This window comes from Solanum tuberosum, unplaced genomic scaffold, assembly GCF_000226075.1.
Source record: "Solanum tuberosum cultivar DM 1-3 516 R44 unplaced genomic scaffold, SolTub_3.0 scf00108, whole genome shotgun sequence".
Classification (NCBI taxonomy): Eukaryota; Viridiplantae; Streptophyta; class Magnoliopsida; order Solanales; family Solanaceae; genus Solanum; species Solanum tuberosum.
The window spans coordinates 114,929-129,867 of record NW_006239033.1 but is presented as its reverse complement, the minus strand read 5'-3'; the positions used below and the strand labels follow the sequence as shown (position 1 = coordinate 129,867).

The 14,939-nt window shown below is 35.9% G+C and overlaps 1 protein-coding gene across 1 annotated transcript; it reads right to left on the bottom strand.

Annotated features, from left to right (window-relative positions):
* Positions 1-8,390: 8,390 nt before the first annotated feature.
* Positions 8,391-10,613, bottom strand: LOC107060975 (uncharacterized). The gene is made up of 2 exons (XM_015309612.1): positions 10,133-10,613; positions 8,391-8,579 (listed from the first exon to the last, which is right to left on the bottom strand). The coding sequence occupies exon 1, from the start codon at positions 10,558-10,560 to the stop codon at positions 10,159-10,161; it is 402 nt and encodes a 133-aa protein (XP_015165098.1). The 5' UTR covers positions 10,561-10,613; the 3' UTR covers positions 8,391-8,579; positions 10,133-10,158.
* Positions 10,614-14,939: the final 4,326 nt, after the last annotated feature.

Below are 14,939 nucleotides of genomic sequence, written 5' to 3'. Positions count from 1 at the left end.
CCTTTCCGGTAAGGCACAATAAGAACCTTTTCACACTACTCTTTGTTTTCTATAAATTGAGAGATTTCCTCTCATTTTAAATGAACGAATTTTTCTGGACTTCTTGACTACTAGTAAATCTAGTATTCTAAGTGTACATTATTGTCGTTGAGTGGTTCACTGACACTGTGGTTTTAGGTACAGATACACCGGTGAGTAATATCGTTCTATCCTGGGAGGATGTATTCCATTAACCTCGGGTACTTGAGGGGAATAATTTCCTTAAAGGGACACTGTGCATTCAGTGGGCTCGATTTCCTTTCTTTGAGAAAAATATTTTTATATTGTTTCTAATATGTTTCTGATTCTATTTTCTCTACTAGTTTTAATTTTCTAGTTTGAAAATATTTTTTAAACTTTGTTGTTTCTTAGCAAGTTCTTCAAAGTTTTGTTCTAAGTATCTTAGGAATACAAGATGAACAACAATCTAAAGGAAATTATTATACTGTTGGTATTTCTTGTGTTCTAGTGATTGAGAGAAACAGATCATAGAAGTAGAAGATTAATGCATTACTTCTCCAAAATTTGGTGCTTTGTTTAGCAAGGTCGAAGTGAGAATGTACTAGAAGAATTGGTGGTATTTCGGTTAAAGATTACACCAGGTAACCTTCTTATTATTTATCTAAGGAGGAAAATAGTTTCTTAAAGTTAACAGTTTTGGTATTTATCATGTATGTCTTGGAAAAAGATCAGCAAACTATATGATTTTTGAATGAATTTTTCTTGGCAAAAAGTGTTGCCTTTAAAATTCTTTAGTTTGCAGAATGAGAGATGCACATTTTTGTTTGATAAAATAGTATGTCAAAATGTTATAGTTTGAAGGCTATTTGTAAAGAAAAGCATATCTATGTGATAATCTAAGAATATGTTTAATTATGTTTGGAGACTAAAAAAAAAACTTTTGTAGTTTTCTACTCCATGTGAAATTTGATTGTGTCGGATTTTTGTAGACTAAAAACTTTTGTAGTTTTCTACTCTGGATAAATTAGACTATGCTATTGGTTTGAAGAATATGAAAACTTCACATAATAAGTCAATGTTGTACTTTTGACTTTCTATAAACTTCACTGTTATATAAAAATAAATTATACAAAAATTTGTCTTTATTGTTAGTATTCTAAATACTAAGTGGTATGTCTATTTGTGATAGAGGAAAAATACCAGTGACTTAGAGTTTGTGATTTTGTGCCTCTATGGAATGAACTTTGACATTGTGTAAAGATTGTCAAAGAGAATTGAAGCACTATAATTCTTTTGTAGAATAATATTTTCATAAGTGGTTTCATGTTGCCAATGACACTTTGATAGCATGAGAAAAAAATATGTGAAAAAACTTTTTCGAATACTTGAAAAATATTTTGAGATCATATTTAAAATGTGGGAGGTTCTATGCTTATGAAAAAGATAAAATTAGACTTAGTGTCTAATTTAAATTTGGAGTACAAGATATGAAATTCGATGATACTTTTGTATTATGTTAGACCCACAAAATTCTTGAAGTATATTTGATATTGTGGTCGTTGAGTTTCTCTTTTACTAGTATATGGTATGACTAGTATGAAACTACCAAAATTTATATGTATACTTGTTCAAAATGACTGAGTTCTTTTATAAAAAATGTCACTTAAAATGTTGTGATTTTCATGAAAATATATGTCTATTAAATATAACTATTTGTATAGACGTGAATATTGGTGAATAGTCATTTGTCATATTTTGTAAAAGAAGCATTGGAGCTATATTGCCTTTATTGGACCCGATGAAACTTTGTTCATGGGTAGTTCTATAACAATCAAATTCAAAGTTATGGAAATGTCCTTCTGAAAAGGACATTATTTGACAAGGTGATGACTCTAAACAATGTTTGTATCACACAAATTGTAAGAAATAGGAACAAATATTTGTGAGAAAAAAATACCTCGCAGAGATCTTTTCAAACTCAATATTTTTATTTGTTCCTACTTGCTTAAGTCAAACTGTTTGTGACATGAACACTTGGGACGTGTCAATTACAAAACCTTGTAGGGAAAACCGATCAACATAGAAGTTTTGTCTAACTTTGAGTTCAATAAATAAAAATGTCAAGGTTGTGTGGAATCTAAGTATGCTGAGCATTCTCACAAATCTGTTGAAAGGAATTCTAATCCCTTAGAGTTGATTTACACTGACATTTGTGATATGAAGTCAACACCATTTCGTGGTGGAAAAAAGTATCTCATAACTTTCATTGACAATTGCATTAGAAACGACTATGTCTATTTGTTGAATGGTAAGGATGAAGCAATAGAAATGTCTAGACAATATAATATTGAAGTTGAAAATCAGTTGGGAAAAAGATAAGAAATGATAGGGATGGAGAATATAAATCTCCTTTTGCAGAAATATGTTTGGAAAAAAGATTTATCCATCAAACTATTGTCCTATTCACCTAAATTTAATGGAATTGCAGAATGAAAAAAAAAACCAAACTTTGAAGAAATGATGGTTGCATTACTTATAAATTAAGGTTTACCACAAAACTTGTGTGAAGGAACAATCCTTACTACAAAAGGGAACAACAAAAAGTTGTCTTTTCAGAAAGAAAGCAATTTTGTTTGTTCAGGACACAATCTGTTCCATATGAGAAATGGAAAGGAAGGAAATCCAACTTGAAATATTTCAAAGTGTGGGGGTGTCTAGATAACTTCCAAGTTCCTATTCCCAAAAGGATTAAAATAGGACCTATGACTGTGGACTGTAAAATTAGACTTGAGTAGTCTAGTGAAGGGTTTAAAAGACCTTGGAAAGAAAAAGGAGAATGTACTTAATAAAGAGATTCAGAGGCATAGTAAATGTCAAAGGACATCTACTTCCTTCGAATATGATTTTGTAACATTTCTTGTGTCTTTTGTAGACTCATCTTTTTGGAAAGGTGGTGTTAATAGTGAGATCGATGCAATCTTGAGCAACCATATTGGAAGTTAATTGACCTTCTTCTAGAAAATAAACCTTTGGGTTCAAAGTGAATCTTCAGAAGGAAAATGAAAGGCGATGGAACTGCTGATAAAAATAAAGCAAGACTTTTTGTCAAAGACTTTAGACAAAAACAAAGTCTTGATCTTGTCGATATATACTCGTCAGTAACTAGAATTACATCCATTCGGATACTAATATTATTAGTTGTGGTATATGACCTCCAAATTCATCAAATGAATGTGAAAACAACTTTCTTAAATGGAGAATTGGAGGAAGAAATTTACATGGAACAACCCGAGGGTTTTGTGGTTCCTGGTAAAGAAAAGAAAGTGTGCGAACTTGTTAAGTCACTTTATGGACTAAAACAAACACCCAAACAATAACATAAGAAATTTGACCAAACCATGTTGGAAAATGGATTTAAGAATGATGGAAGTGATAAATGTGTTTACATTAAAATCACACGGTCATTGTTTGTTTGTATATTGATGACATGTTGATCATCAATAGAGACACTAATGACATAAATGCTACTAAACGTATGCTAAAAAATAAGTTTGATATGAAAGATCTTGGAGTTGATGATGAGATCTTAGGTATAAGAATCCTTAGAACTCCATAATGTTTAGCATTGTCGCAGTCTCATTGCATCGAAAAGGTACTTGACTAGTTCAAATATTTGGATTTCAATATTGTTAAGACTCCAATAAATGTGATCTTTGCATTTCAATTGAGTGAAGGCAAAAGTGACTCACAATTGGATTGTGCTAGAGTATTGGGAAGTATGATGTATATCAAGAAGTGTACGCGATCAGATATAATATGTGCTATTAGTAAACTGAGTCGGTTCACAAATAATCCAATCAAACTCATTGGATGGAAATGAAAAGAGTTTTGGGGTATTTAAAACATACTCAAAACTATGTCTTGCATTATAACAATATCCACCAGTATTGAAAGAATATAGTCATGCAAATTGGATCACCGGGATCAAATGGAGTAAAATCCACGAGTGGATATGTATTTACTCTTGGTGGAGGAGAAGTGTCTTGGAAATCTTCCAAAAAAGACATGTATTGCTAGCTCTACAATGATCTCTGAGCTAGGTGCTCTAGATAAGGCCGGTGAATAAGTTGAAAGACTCCGAAATTTCTTGATAGATATTCTATTTTGGTCCAAACCTTTGGCATCAGTATGCATACACTTTGATAGTCAAGATGCAATAGGTAGGGCATGGATCATGATGTATAATGGAAAGTCTCGTCATATAAGAGATAGACATAATAGCGTTAGAAAACAACTACCCTCTAGTGGAATTATCACAATTGACTATGTAATGTCAAAGGATAATGTGTCGGATCCACTTACAAAAAGGCCTAACTAGAGAGAAAGTTGAAAGAACATCTAAGGGAATGGGTTTATGGCTTAGGACAAGTCATCATGGCAGTAACTCTATCTAGAAGACTGGAGATCCCAAGAGCAAGATTTAAGGAGAAAAACAAAGTTGTGACTAACGGTTTGACATTGTCAATAAACTCAATCCATTCTCATGATGAAGACAATGTTCATGAATGAGGTTAAAACATTAAGGCTTGTTAATGAGTTAATAAAGCATAAAGTTTTTAATGATTTTCTAAGTTTGGCAGACTTGACCAAATAATGTATCTACGTGATGACACGGTTAGAAATCACCTATGTAAGTATGAAGTGTAAGCCGCTTCAAGGAGAATTATTGTCAAAATCTTATTTTCTATACACTCATGCAACCAGGAGGTGCTCATGGCTGAAACAAACACAACCGTAAGAACTATAAATGGTAAAGGGTTAATTGTGTGACATATGGTTGTCTAGCTAGGTATACACCAAAGATCAACGGTTCAAAGATATCGCATCTACTGATTGATCGAGTATATCCGACATATGTTCACTGATGAGTCCGAGATTTGGACTTATTTAGGGCTTTATTTACAATGATTTAGTGTCCTCAAATGCTTATTTTGTGCCAATAACTGATGAAAAACCCTTAATTTCCAGGTATATGGACTGAGGAACAAAGCATGGACACTAATTTGCAAAAAGGAACAAAGCGAGCTGAAAGAACGGAGAAATAAGAGCCTGGTGATCACCAAGTCCCTTTGGCGAGTCGCCGAACGGCCTCTTGACTGCCTAAAGTTCTAGTGTGCCAAGCCCTGAAGGAGAAAATCAAGTACATGAGAGAAAGGAGAAGTTGATGGATCGATGAGTGGTTCCGGGAAGCAGTGTTGGATCGCCTAAAGTTACAGAACTTGAGGAAGCTGAAGGCCAATGCAGAAAGGCGAGGACATTGACAAAAGGGCGGATTGCCGGGGTGATCGGCGAGCCCAACTTACTGTGCCGAATGGTCCTTCGCAGCATATTTTGGGCGACTATAAATACATTTTTAAACATTTAGTTTAGAAAAAATTGAAGCTGTTTATCATTAGCAAATATCATATTTCTGAATATTTTTAAAACTCTGAGTATTGTGATAAGTTTTTCCTTAGCTTTGAAGAATTGAAGTTTTTCACTTCTGAGAAATTCAAAGTGGGTCTTTGAGATTCTTCAATTTGGACCTTTGTAAGGATGAAATTAATCTTACCAGTTGATGGAAACTCAATTTGGTAACGATTTTTATCTTTTTATGATGTCTAGCTAAAACCCTAATTCTTAGTGTGTGATTATGTGATTATGGGCTGATTTAATTTATGGGTGTTGCTAATTGTTAGTCTAAATGTTGTTTAGAAGTGATTTCAATCAGTAATTGTGGTTTAATTTAAAGAATTGTAGTTGTAAATGCAGTTCTACCTTTGTCTTTTTGGCTTGCTCAAGAGAGAGGTTTTAAAACCAAGATTATTGATTGATGGTCTGTGGGTATTGGGTTGTCATAGGTTCAGCTCGAGAGAGTGAATCCTAAACCCTTTTCCACACATTTAACTCGAGAGAGTGAATGGACTAAGGCATAGGCTGTTCTTATTTTGCATGCTTGTTGATGTACGAGAGAAATTGACTTGATTCGGGGTAAATTGTTTGAGAGAAAGTTTACCTCCTCTATGGTCTAGCTTATTCACTAATATTCAGTTATTTCCTAATAGTTGTGTCGCGCCCCGTTTTTCTCAAAACGGGTTTTCCTTTCGGATGCACGACCTAACAACTCTTTTGAGATTTGGGTGGATTGAAGAGTCGCCACCTAACGAATTAAGGCGCGTTAGGGCACCTATCTAACCTAGCTATTTCTAACTAAGGTCAACGAACCAGAGATCAGGGTAAGGGTTCAAATTACCTCGAGGGGAAGGTGTTAGGCATCCCTCGAGGTCCACAAATGTGGGTCCCGACCGTGTCTCACGCAATTTATGTGGGGGTTACAAGTAGCAATTAAGGTCACTTCATTTATTATTCATTTAATTAGTATGGTTACTAAGTGATAAATAAAATTAAACAATTAAGCCATTTTAATTATTTATTTAATTAATTAAGCATGCGAAAACTAGGTGATAACAATATCAAGCAATTAAGGGCACTTGAATTACTTTAATTAGTTTATCATGCATAGCTAGGTGGCAACATGAAATTAGCAATTTAGGACATTTTAGTTATTTTAATTAGTTAAATAGGCATGCAAGACTAAGTGATGATATAATAAATAAATATTACACAATAAATACAGAGATGAGCAAGGGGATAGAAATTTACACACATTTAGATAGAATAAACATTTTTTATTTTTATTAAACTACCCCAAATAAATATAAACACATAAAGGGATAAAAGGACAGGGAGACTCTGAAGGACTTTAGGATCAGCACTCTACTTTCTTTATTTTTTAATAGGCTTCTGTGTAGGGACAGACAAAACCAAGGTTTGTCATTTGGACCGAGTCGATGTCATCATATCCATAGGGCCTAGACTACCCCTACCCCACCACCGCATGCTTTTCGTCTCTAAAAGGTGTCTAGCGTCCCCGCTTAAAGTCCAAGAGGCATTGGACACTATTAGGGTGAATTTAGACAAAGATAAAATATAATAGGCCCACCTAGACACCAAGTCAAACAATTTGGACGAGCATTTAGCACATAGAGTCTCATGTTGGCCTCTAGATTTTATTAAACATGTTGGCATACACAAATAATGTGGAAAAGGTCGCATGTTTAGTGTGTGGGCATATAAACAGGCAGCAAGCAAACATAACAATATAACAAAAAAAACTTATAAGAGGGCAGATAGTTATAACGCAAAGCAAAAATTGTTTATTTTATTAATAAAGCATGCATGAATTATTTATTAGTTGATTAGAGGTGGCAAAACAATTATTCAATATAGAAACTAAAATATTTCGGGTAGAATTAATTAGGACAGCAAATTTAAATAGCATGTTATGCAGAAAATAGGTTATTTATGCAGTAGCAGATCAGACTATTTTAAAAGGTTGCAGAAATTATTACAGAAAGCCGATTTTAGTTACCAATTGATTTTAAAAAAAAAGAAACGAAAAGAGACAAAAAAATTAATATTGCAAGAGAGTGATTTAATAATTCTATTTTAAATGGTAGACAAATTAATATCGCAGTTAACGTGCAGGAGCAAAAATTGATTTATTTTAAGTGGAAATTATTGATAGAGAATATTCATAGCAGACTAAAAACATGCTGGAAATTTATTAGAAGCATATAAATATGCTAATTAAATGATTAACATGCTTAAAGCTGCTTAGTGATTAATTAAACATGCTGAAAAAATGGGTGATTTTAACAAGCTGAATAATTTTGATTTTATTAATTATATCCTAGATATGATTTCTGAGTGTGGCTGAAAGATCAAAATATTGCATAACACCTACAGGCATGACTTTTTCTAAACTCCAAATGATAGATAAAGTAAAAAAAAACCTTATGATCATGATGTTATTAAGGAAACCTATAGGCAGGGCATCTATTTCATTTAGACCGATTGTTAAACACTATAGACATAACTTTATGGCGGGCAAGAATTTATGCATTTCCGGACATTTTATTGACATGCAGATATTAATCTAGACCTAAAGACACGACTTCTAAATAAATAAACCAACTGACTTGCTCGAATTTATTATATTAAAATCCTATAGGCATGATGTCTAAATGTCATTAATCACTTTCCAAAATTTAACAACATTAGTGTGTTGAGACCAGATTCTACCAATTCAAAATCAAGCAATATTTAAACATATATTCATGATAAGTTGATTAATCTGATAGGATTATAAACAAAGGTTGATTTTAAGCCCATATTAAGATATATTCTAATATGCTTGCAAGGTTTACGATTTAAGCAACGTAGACATGTTTTAGCAATCACACATAGACAAAAATAAACTAGACTAGAAATAGAAAAGAAACAATTAGCACGTATACTCCCCTCCCCCTTAGACGATCCCCCAAGTTATATCATATATATAGAATTAGAGTTTACAATTATTACAAGACAATAATAGAAATTAAATAATATATAAAACCCAAATTAAACAAATTTAGCTTGTCTAATGTTTTCGTTCCATGGCAACTCTTCAATATCTTGAACTTTGAGTTCAAAACCTGTTAACATGCAACAAAATAGGAGCAAGTAATGATAACACAAAAAAAAGACAAATTGATATAACAAAAATGGTAGAACTCCTGGGCACACACATAATATTAACTAATTCATGTACACAAGCAGCGTATGGACATGTAAGAATTCAAACAAATTGTGGAGAATATCTAATCACATATTGAGAAAGAAAGGGATAAGAGAACTAAACCGGATGCTTCCTCTATTATTTCAAGCATACATAAAATATGAACAATGCAAAAATTAAACTAGTGGAAGGAAACTAACCAATTATGCAGAATTATTTATCAGCAATGAAGATAAAACTTAATCAGATACCAGACCCGAACACAGCAAAACAGCAACACAGAGAGGAACCTTTATGTTTACCGAAAAGCTTAAATTTTTTAAAAAGTAGAGAGCAATATTTTTTAGTATTCTTTTTTTTTTAGAGTGTCAGCCAATATCCGGATGTGAGTCCGTGAATAATGAAGGGAGGGCTCCTATTTATATTCACTAAAGTACGGGCAAAAAAAGGAAAGAAATAAAAAGGGGGATCAATTAACAACACTAATTTTCCTTAATCGGAGGGAGTAAATCAGCCTAATATTTATTAAATTTACCAAATATAAGAAACATGTCAAGACAAATATTTAAAGAAAGCTAAATCAATTAAGGCAATCCACCATATAATAATGAAGAAAAGATTTACGGGGACATAAATAATTATTAAATTAAAATCTTACCATATGCACAGTAAATCAAGCACATCTAAAATAGTCTAATATCTCGGCTTAACTTAAAGGATCTTGACGCATAATTGACTAATTTTAGCAAAACATGGAATCATTTAAAATTCCTAACAGCCAAATATGAGGAAAGAGCTGATCAACACAAATTCACGGCGACAAATCAGTAATGTAAAATATCAAGAAAAATAACAGAAGCTAAATAGTTATTCTAGGAAGAGCGAATATGATTCTCAATCGATTAAGACTTGAATCACGATTTTTCTCATGGAGAAAATAAGCACTAAAATCTGTTATATATATATAAACAAGGAAGAAAAATATTGAGAATTTGAACCTGCTGTGATAAACCAACTAAATCAAATTTCACAATTTGCTCAAGTCATCACAATAGAAACAGCGAACAAGAAGTTTGAATGGAGAAATTATACCTTAGATATATTTTCTAAGCATCAAGATCAAAACATACGATAGTCTCCCAATTCGAAATGGATAGACCACAATAGTAGCAACAATCACGAATTTGAATAGCAAATCGGCAGATTACAATAGAAGCAATGAACCGACTTCATTCCCACATGATATATATATATATAATGTAAATGCATCAGCTTGTATCACCATTTTGGACCCATGCTTGAATATGAATTTGCCATAGACTTAACAAAAAATAAAAATAAATAATAAAACCCACAAAAAAAATGTTCTAAACATGCTTTTGCCATATACTTAAACAAGTAAAGATCACACCAAACAAAATGAAAGATGTTTAGCCGAAAAGAGATGATAATTGAGAAAGAGGAGCGCACCTGGACGGATCTGTCAAAGATCCGTCTTAAATACACTTGAAATCCCAAAAGAAATGTCCACCGGAGCTCGCTGTTGCTGGTGACTCGCTGGTCGGAGCAGCTGGCTTTCTCTTCCTCGCTGGTTGGAGCTGCTGTTGGTGTTGCTGGTGGTCCTCGTCGGGAGTTCCGTGAGGCTGCTGCTGACGCTGTTGGTCGCTGGTCGGAGTGCTGCCAGCTGCTGGAGTTGCTGTCCGGCTGCTGCTGGCGCTGCTGGTCGCTGGTCGGAGTGCTGCCAGCTGCTGGAGTTGCTGTCCGGCTGCTGCTGCTGGTGTTCCTGCGAAGAGAGGAGAGAAAAGAGAAGAGAAAGGGAGAAAGGAGAGAGGAAGAGAAGGCGGAGAGGAGAGGAGATCGGCCTCCCTCTCCTCTGGTTCTCGTCGGAGACTCGCCATCGTCGGTGGAGTTGAGAGGAGAGGCGGCTGATCTGTGTTGGAGAGGAAGAAGAATGAGAATTGATTTTTAGGTTTAGGAGTCTTTTGTTTTAAAAAAGGAAATAGGAGGATTCGATCTCAACCGTAGGATTAGTTTAAATAAGCGGCTAGGATTTAACTTAAAAGATGGACGGATGAGATTAAATGGAATTAAAATTCTGAAAATTAGATTGAGAATTGGAAAGGCCAAATTTGTAATAAAATTGGCTAGAATTGAAATGAAAGAATGGTTATAATTGAAATAAAATTGAAATTGGATGGCTAGAATTGAAATGAATTAGAATAGAATTAGGCTAAAAATTAAATGATTTGGAGGAAAATTTAGGAATTGATATCCGATTAATAAATACTATATTTTAAAAAATATTTTCATATACATTATACACATCTAAGTTTCTGAAAACATTTAAATAAGTAATTATTTCGAGTTTAACTATCGATAAATATAATAATAAAAACATTTAATAATAATTACCATAAATTTTTAAGAAATCCAGCTTACTAAAATATATAATTTTTAGACAAAATCGACTAAAATCTTGAACTCGAAATATTTTTAAAAAATACGTATTTAATCGGATAACATTCCTAAAAAGGGTTAAAGGTCGGTCAAAATTGGGTGTCAACAAGTTGCAATAACCCATTTATCTACATTAGCCTATAATCGAATCACATCCCAAGAACCTGTCTCGTTATTGTCATTTTCGTATTGTTTGTTGTGTAGTTGATAATTGAAACCAAAACCCCCCATGTTATTTGACATATGTGTCACCCCTTAATTTGAGTTATGTTTTTATTTGATAATGTCTATTCATATGACTAATTTCATCATATTCATACTTTTCGATTGATTCTCAAACACGTACCACTCCCAGTGGGATTCGACCCCAACTCATTTAGTTGGGGTTATATACTGACTAGCGATCGTTGACACTTAGAATTGGATGAAGTGTCCTTGAAACGTTAATCAAAATGGCACCGCTGCCGGGGAGTGGTGTTGTTTGAGATTCTTTTGTTAAGTTGAATTTTGTTCTTTTTAGTCATAGTTGATTCTACTTATTTTTAGTTTTGGTTTGTGTGTTGCTATGTTGAACAGAGAGTATGAGTGTGAACGGAAGCAATGGTGGCCAAGTGGGCCACCAAGATGACATCGGTAACCTCAACGATGTCAATGAGCCGAATGCTAATGACCCTCATCTTATGGGTGGAATTGGTGCCATTCGCTTGCCTCCGGCTGAAGGGAACGCTGTGTTCCATATTACAAGTACTATGTTGCAGCTCTTGCAATTGAAAGGGTTGTTTGGTGGGCTGACTCATGAGGATCCCCGTGAACATATTAGAAACTTTGTTGATGTTTGTGGGCAATTCTCCTTCAAGAACATATCCCAAGAGTCGGTCCGGTTGAGGTTGTTCCTGCTTTCTTTAATGGGAGAAACATGTAAGTGGCTGGCTGAATTTCCACGAGACTCAATCACTTCGTGGGAAGAGCTTGTCACCGCATTTCAAGTGCAATTTTTCCCTCCTTCGAAGATGATGACTCTTCGGGATAGCATCCAAAGCTTCAAGAGTTTGGAGGGTGAGCTAATTCTTGAGACTTGGCTACGATTCAAGAAGTTGGTGTTGCAATGCCCAATTCATGGTTTGCCCGATAACGTTTTGTTGTAGTATTTCTACCGAAACCTTGATTCGGTGAACAAGGGTGTAGCTGACCAACTTTCTCCGGGAGGTTTGATGTAACAACCTTACGTTATAGCAGTCCAGCTCTTGGATGGTATGGCCACAATTAATCGGGCTTAGTACACCCGCGAAGATCAGGTCTCTTCTCTCACGTTAAAATTGACCAAGGAGCAGCTTGAGAAAGACCAAGAGAGGGACCAAAACATGGCCAAGATCATGACCCAACTTGACATTTTGTCCAAAAATGTCATGAGAGCTGGTGCAAGAAATGTAAGTGTTGTGGGTGTTGTACAATGAAGAGGTGAACTTCCTAGCCAACCAAGGTTGGAACAGGGATGAAGGCTGGAAAGATTGTGATAGAGAGTGGAGGGATTGTAACCCTACTTGGAAGGAAAGGGATGGGGAGAAGGATAGGTACATTCCTCCCCACGAGCGCCAAAAGCCCAAGGAGTCCGAGGTTGGCCGGTCTGAGGATATGTTGTCTCGTATTCTCAACAAGGTTGAGGGGTCTGATAAAATTTTGAAAGAGATGAAAGAAGATGTGTTAACCCTTAGTCAGAGGGTTACTTCTCATTCCATCTCTATCAAACAATTGGAGACCCAGATGGGTCAGATTTTGTCTCATTTAAACCCGAGACAACAAGGGGGGTTGCCTAGTGAGACTATGGCCAACCCTAAGAATGATGTTTGAGCGTGCACTTGTAGCGTGCCACGACGTTAACTAAGGCGCTGCTTGGGAGGCAACCCAAGTTTTATTTTCTTTATTTTTGTTTTAGAAATAATCGTGTGTTGATTGTGTAGGTTAAAGTATGGAATGTGCTTGAAAAGTGGTGATTGGCGAGCTAAAAGCTTAGTTGTTGACTCGCCGAGTAGGTTGGCGAGCCCGACTCGGACCGCTATTGGACTCAAGAACTTCTAAAGTTGGAGTCTATAAAAATCGGCAAGCCCAGGAGCAAATCGGTGTGTCATCGAACAGGTCGGCGACCACGACTTTGTCCGCCATTTGGACCCCCATATTTACTGAAGGTCCTATAAAACTCAGCGAGGTAAGTGCCCACTCGGCGGGTCGGCGAGTAAAACTAATGTCGCCGAATGGGCGAGAATTGGACGGTTTTTAAAGGCCAGAGATTTAAACTTTCAAACTCTTTCACATTCCCTCACTTTTCAACTTTCCAAACTCACATCCGCACTTTATTTTCCTCTTATTTTTGTGTTTTTACCACTTCATAGTCGTCAATCTTGTGTTTGTAGTCAAATATCTTTACCGCCTAGCATTTCAACTGATTTATTCGGCATTAAAGGTTGGTTTTCCGAACCCTGAACTTGTATTTAGCGATTTTTACTCCTTTGTAATTGTTCTTATGTTGGTGAAGTTTGTTGGACCTCTTTGATCCATAAATGTGTGCTTATTTGCCTGTTTTGAATTCGTAGTCTTGCCTGAAATGATTAATCATTGATTTCCTGAAATTTTCATGCTTAAAAGTGATCTAAATTGTTGGGTTGTGCTAAAATGATGTTGGGTCTAGTCGGGTAAAGTCTGAGTAACCTTTAATTGTGCTAAATGACGTATTTTTCCCGATGATAGAGCGTTTGACATCATTCCTAACGGCGTAAATCGTCAAATGGCCAATTTTGGCCAAACCAGGAGAAGTCTGAGTATTTCGGTGGCATGGGTCTTGTGGGTCTAGGTTTAATTGACTGAGTGCATGTTTTGATTTTGTTTTCGGTGGCTGCGGGGTTGAATTTGGAAGTCGGGGTAGAAAGTAGGCACGTTGGGCAATTTGGCGAGCTGAATCGAGATTGCCGAACCACTCGGTGGTTCTCTGAACCCCTCTTGATCGCCTATAATTTCATTCTAAAATTGATTTTGGGTTCTGTAACTTTTGGCGAAAAGCTTGAGTTCGCCGAGTGCACTTGACGACTCGCCGATTGTCTTTCTTGATCGTTCTTTCTGCGACCTTAGTCCCTAAAAGGCACTGTAAATTTTGGCGGGCTGGTCCTTGCTCGCCGAATGCTGTCGGCGGTTCGCTGAAAGTCCCTTACCATCGCCAACATACCATTTGTCTGAGGAAATTTTGAGGTAGTCCTTTCAGCGAGCCCAGTTTGGCTCGCCAAAGTGATTATGTGTCTCGCTGACCGGTTCGGCAAGTCTGTTTGCAACTATTTTTCTACAACTTTTTTCATGAAATGATTCAAACTCTTTTTGATGTTTTTGCAGATATGGCTAGGACTAACCTCGATATGCCGCCCCATAAAAGAGCACGGGGTATAGTGATCAATTAAGGGGGAGCAAATCCTCCAAAAAAAGGAATGACAAAGACTCTAAACAGAGGCAAGGGAAAGGGCAAAATGCCCATGATTGAGGTTTCGAAGCACAACTTCGGCAACAAGGGAGAGTCCCTTGACTCCCAAACTACGTTCTCTGAGCCAAATGATAACCAACCACTACAGTCTAGGCGAGCGGAGATCCGTGCTAGGTCTTCCCCTGACTCATCGAGAGCTCCAGTAGCCTCCTCTCAAGCAGTTACAGTGCCAGCTCCGGCACCACCTGTGGCCGTAGTGCCACCAGTACAACAAATTCCTCCTCCTAGGCTACTCAATAGATTAAAACCCGACAGGTTGAGGACGATTTTAGAGGAGAAGCTACTATCCACGGAGGGCCT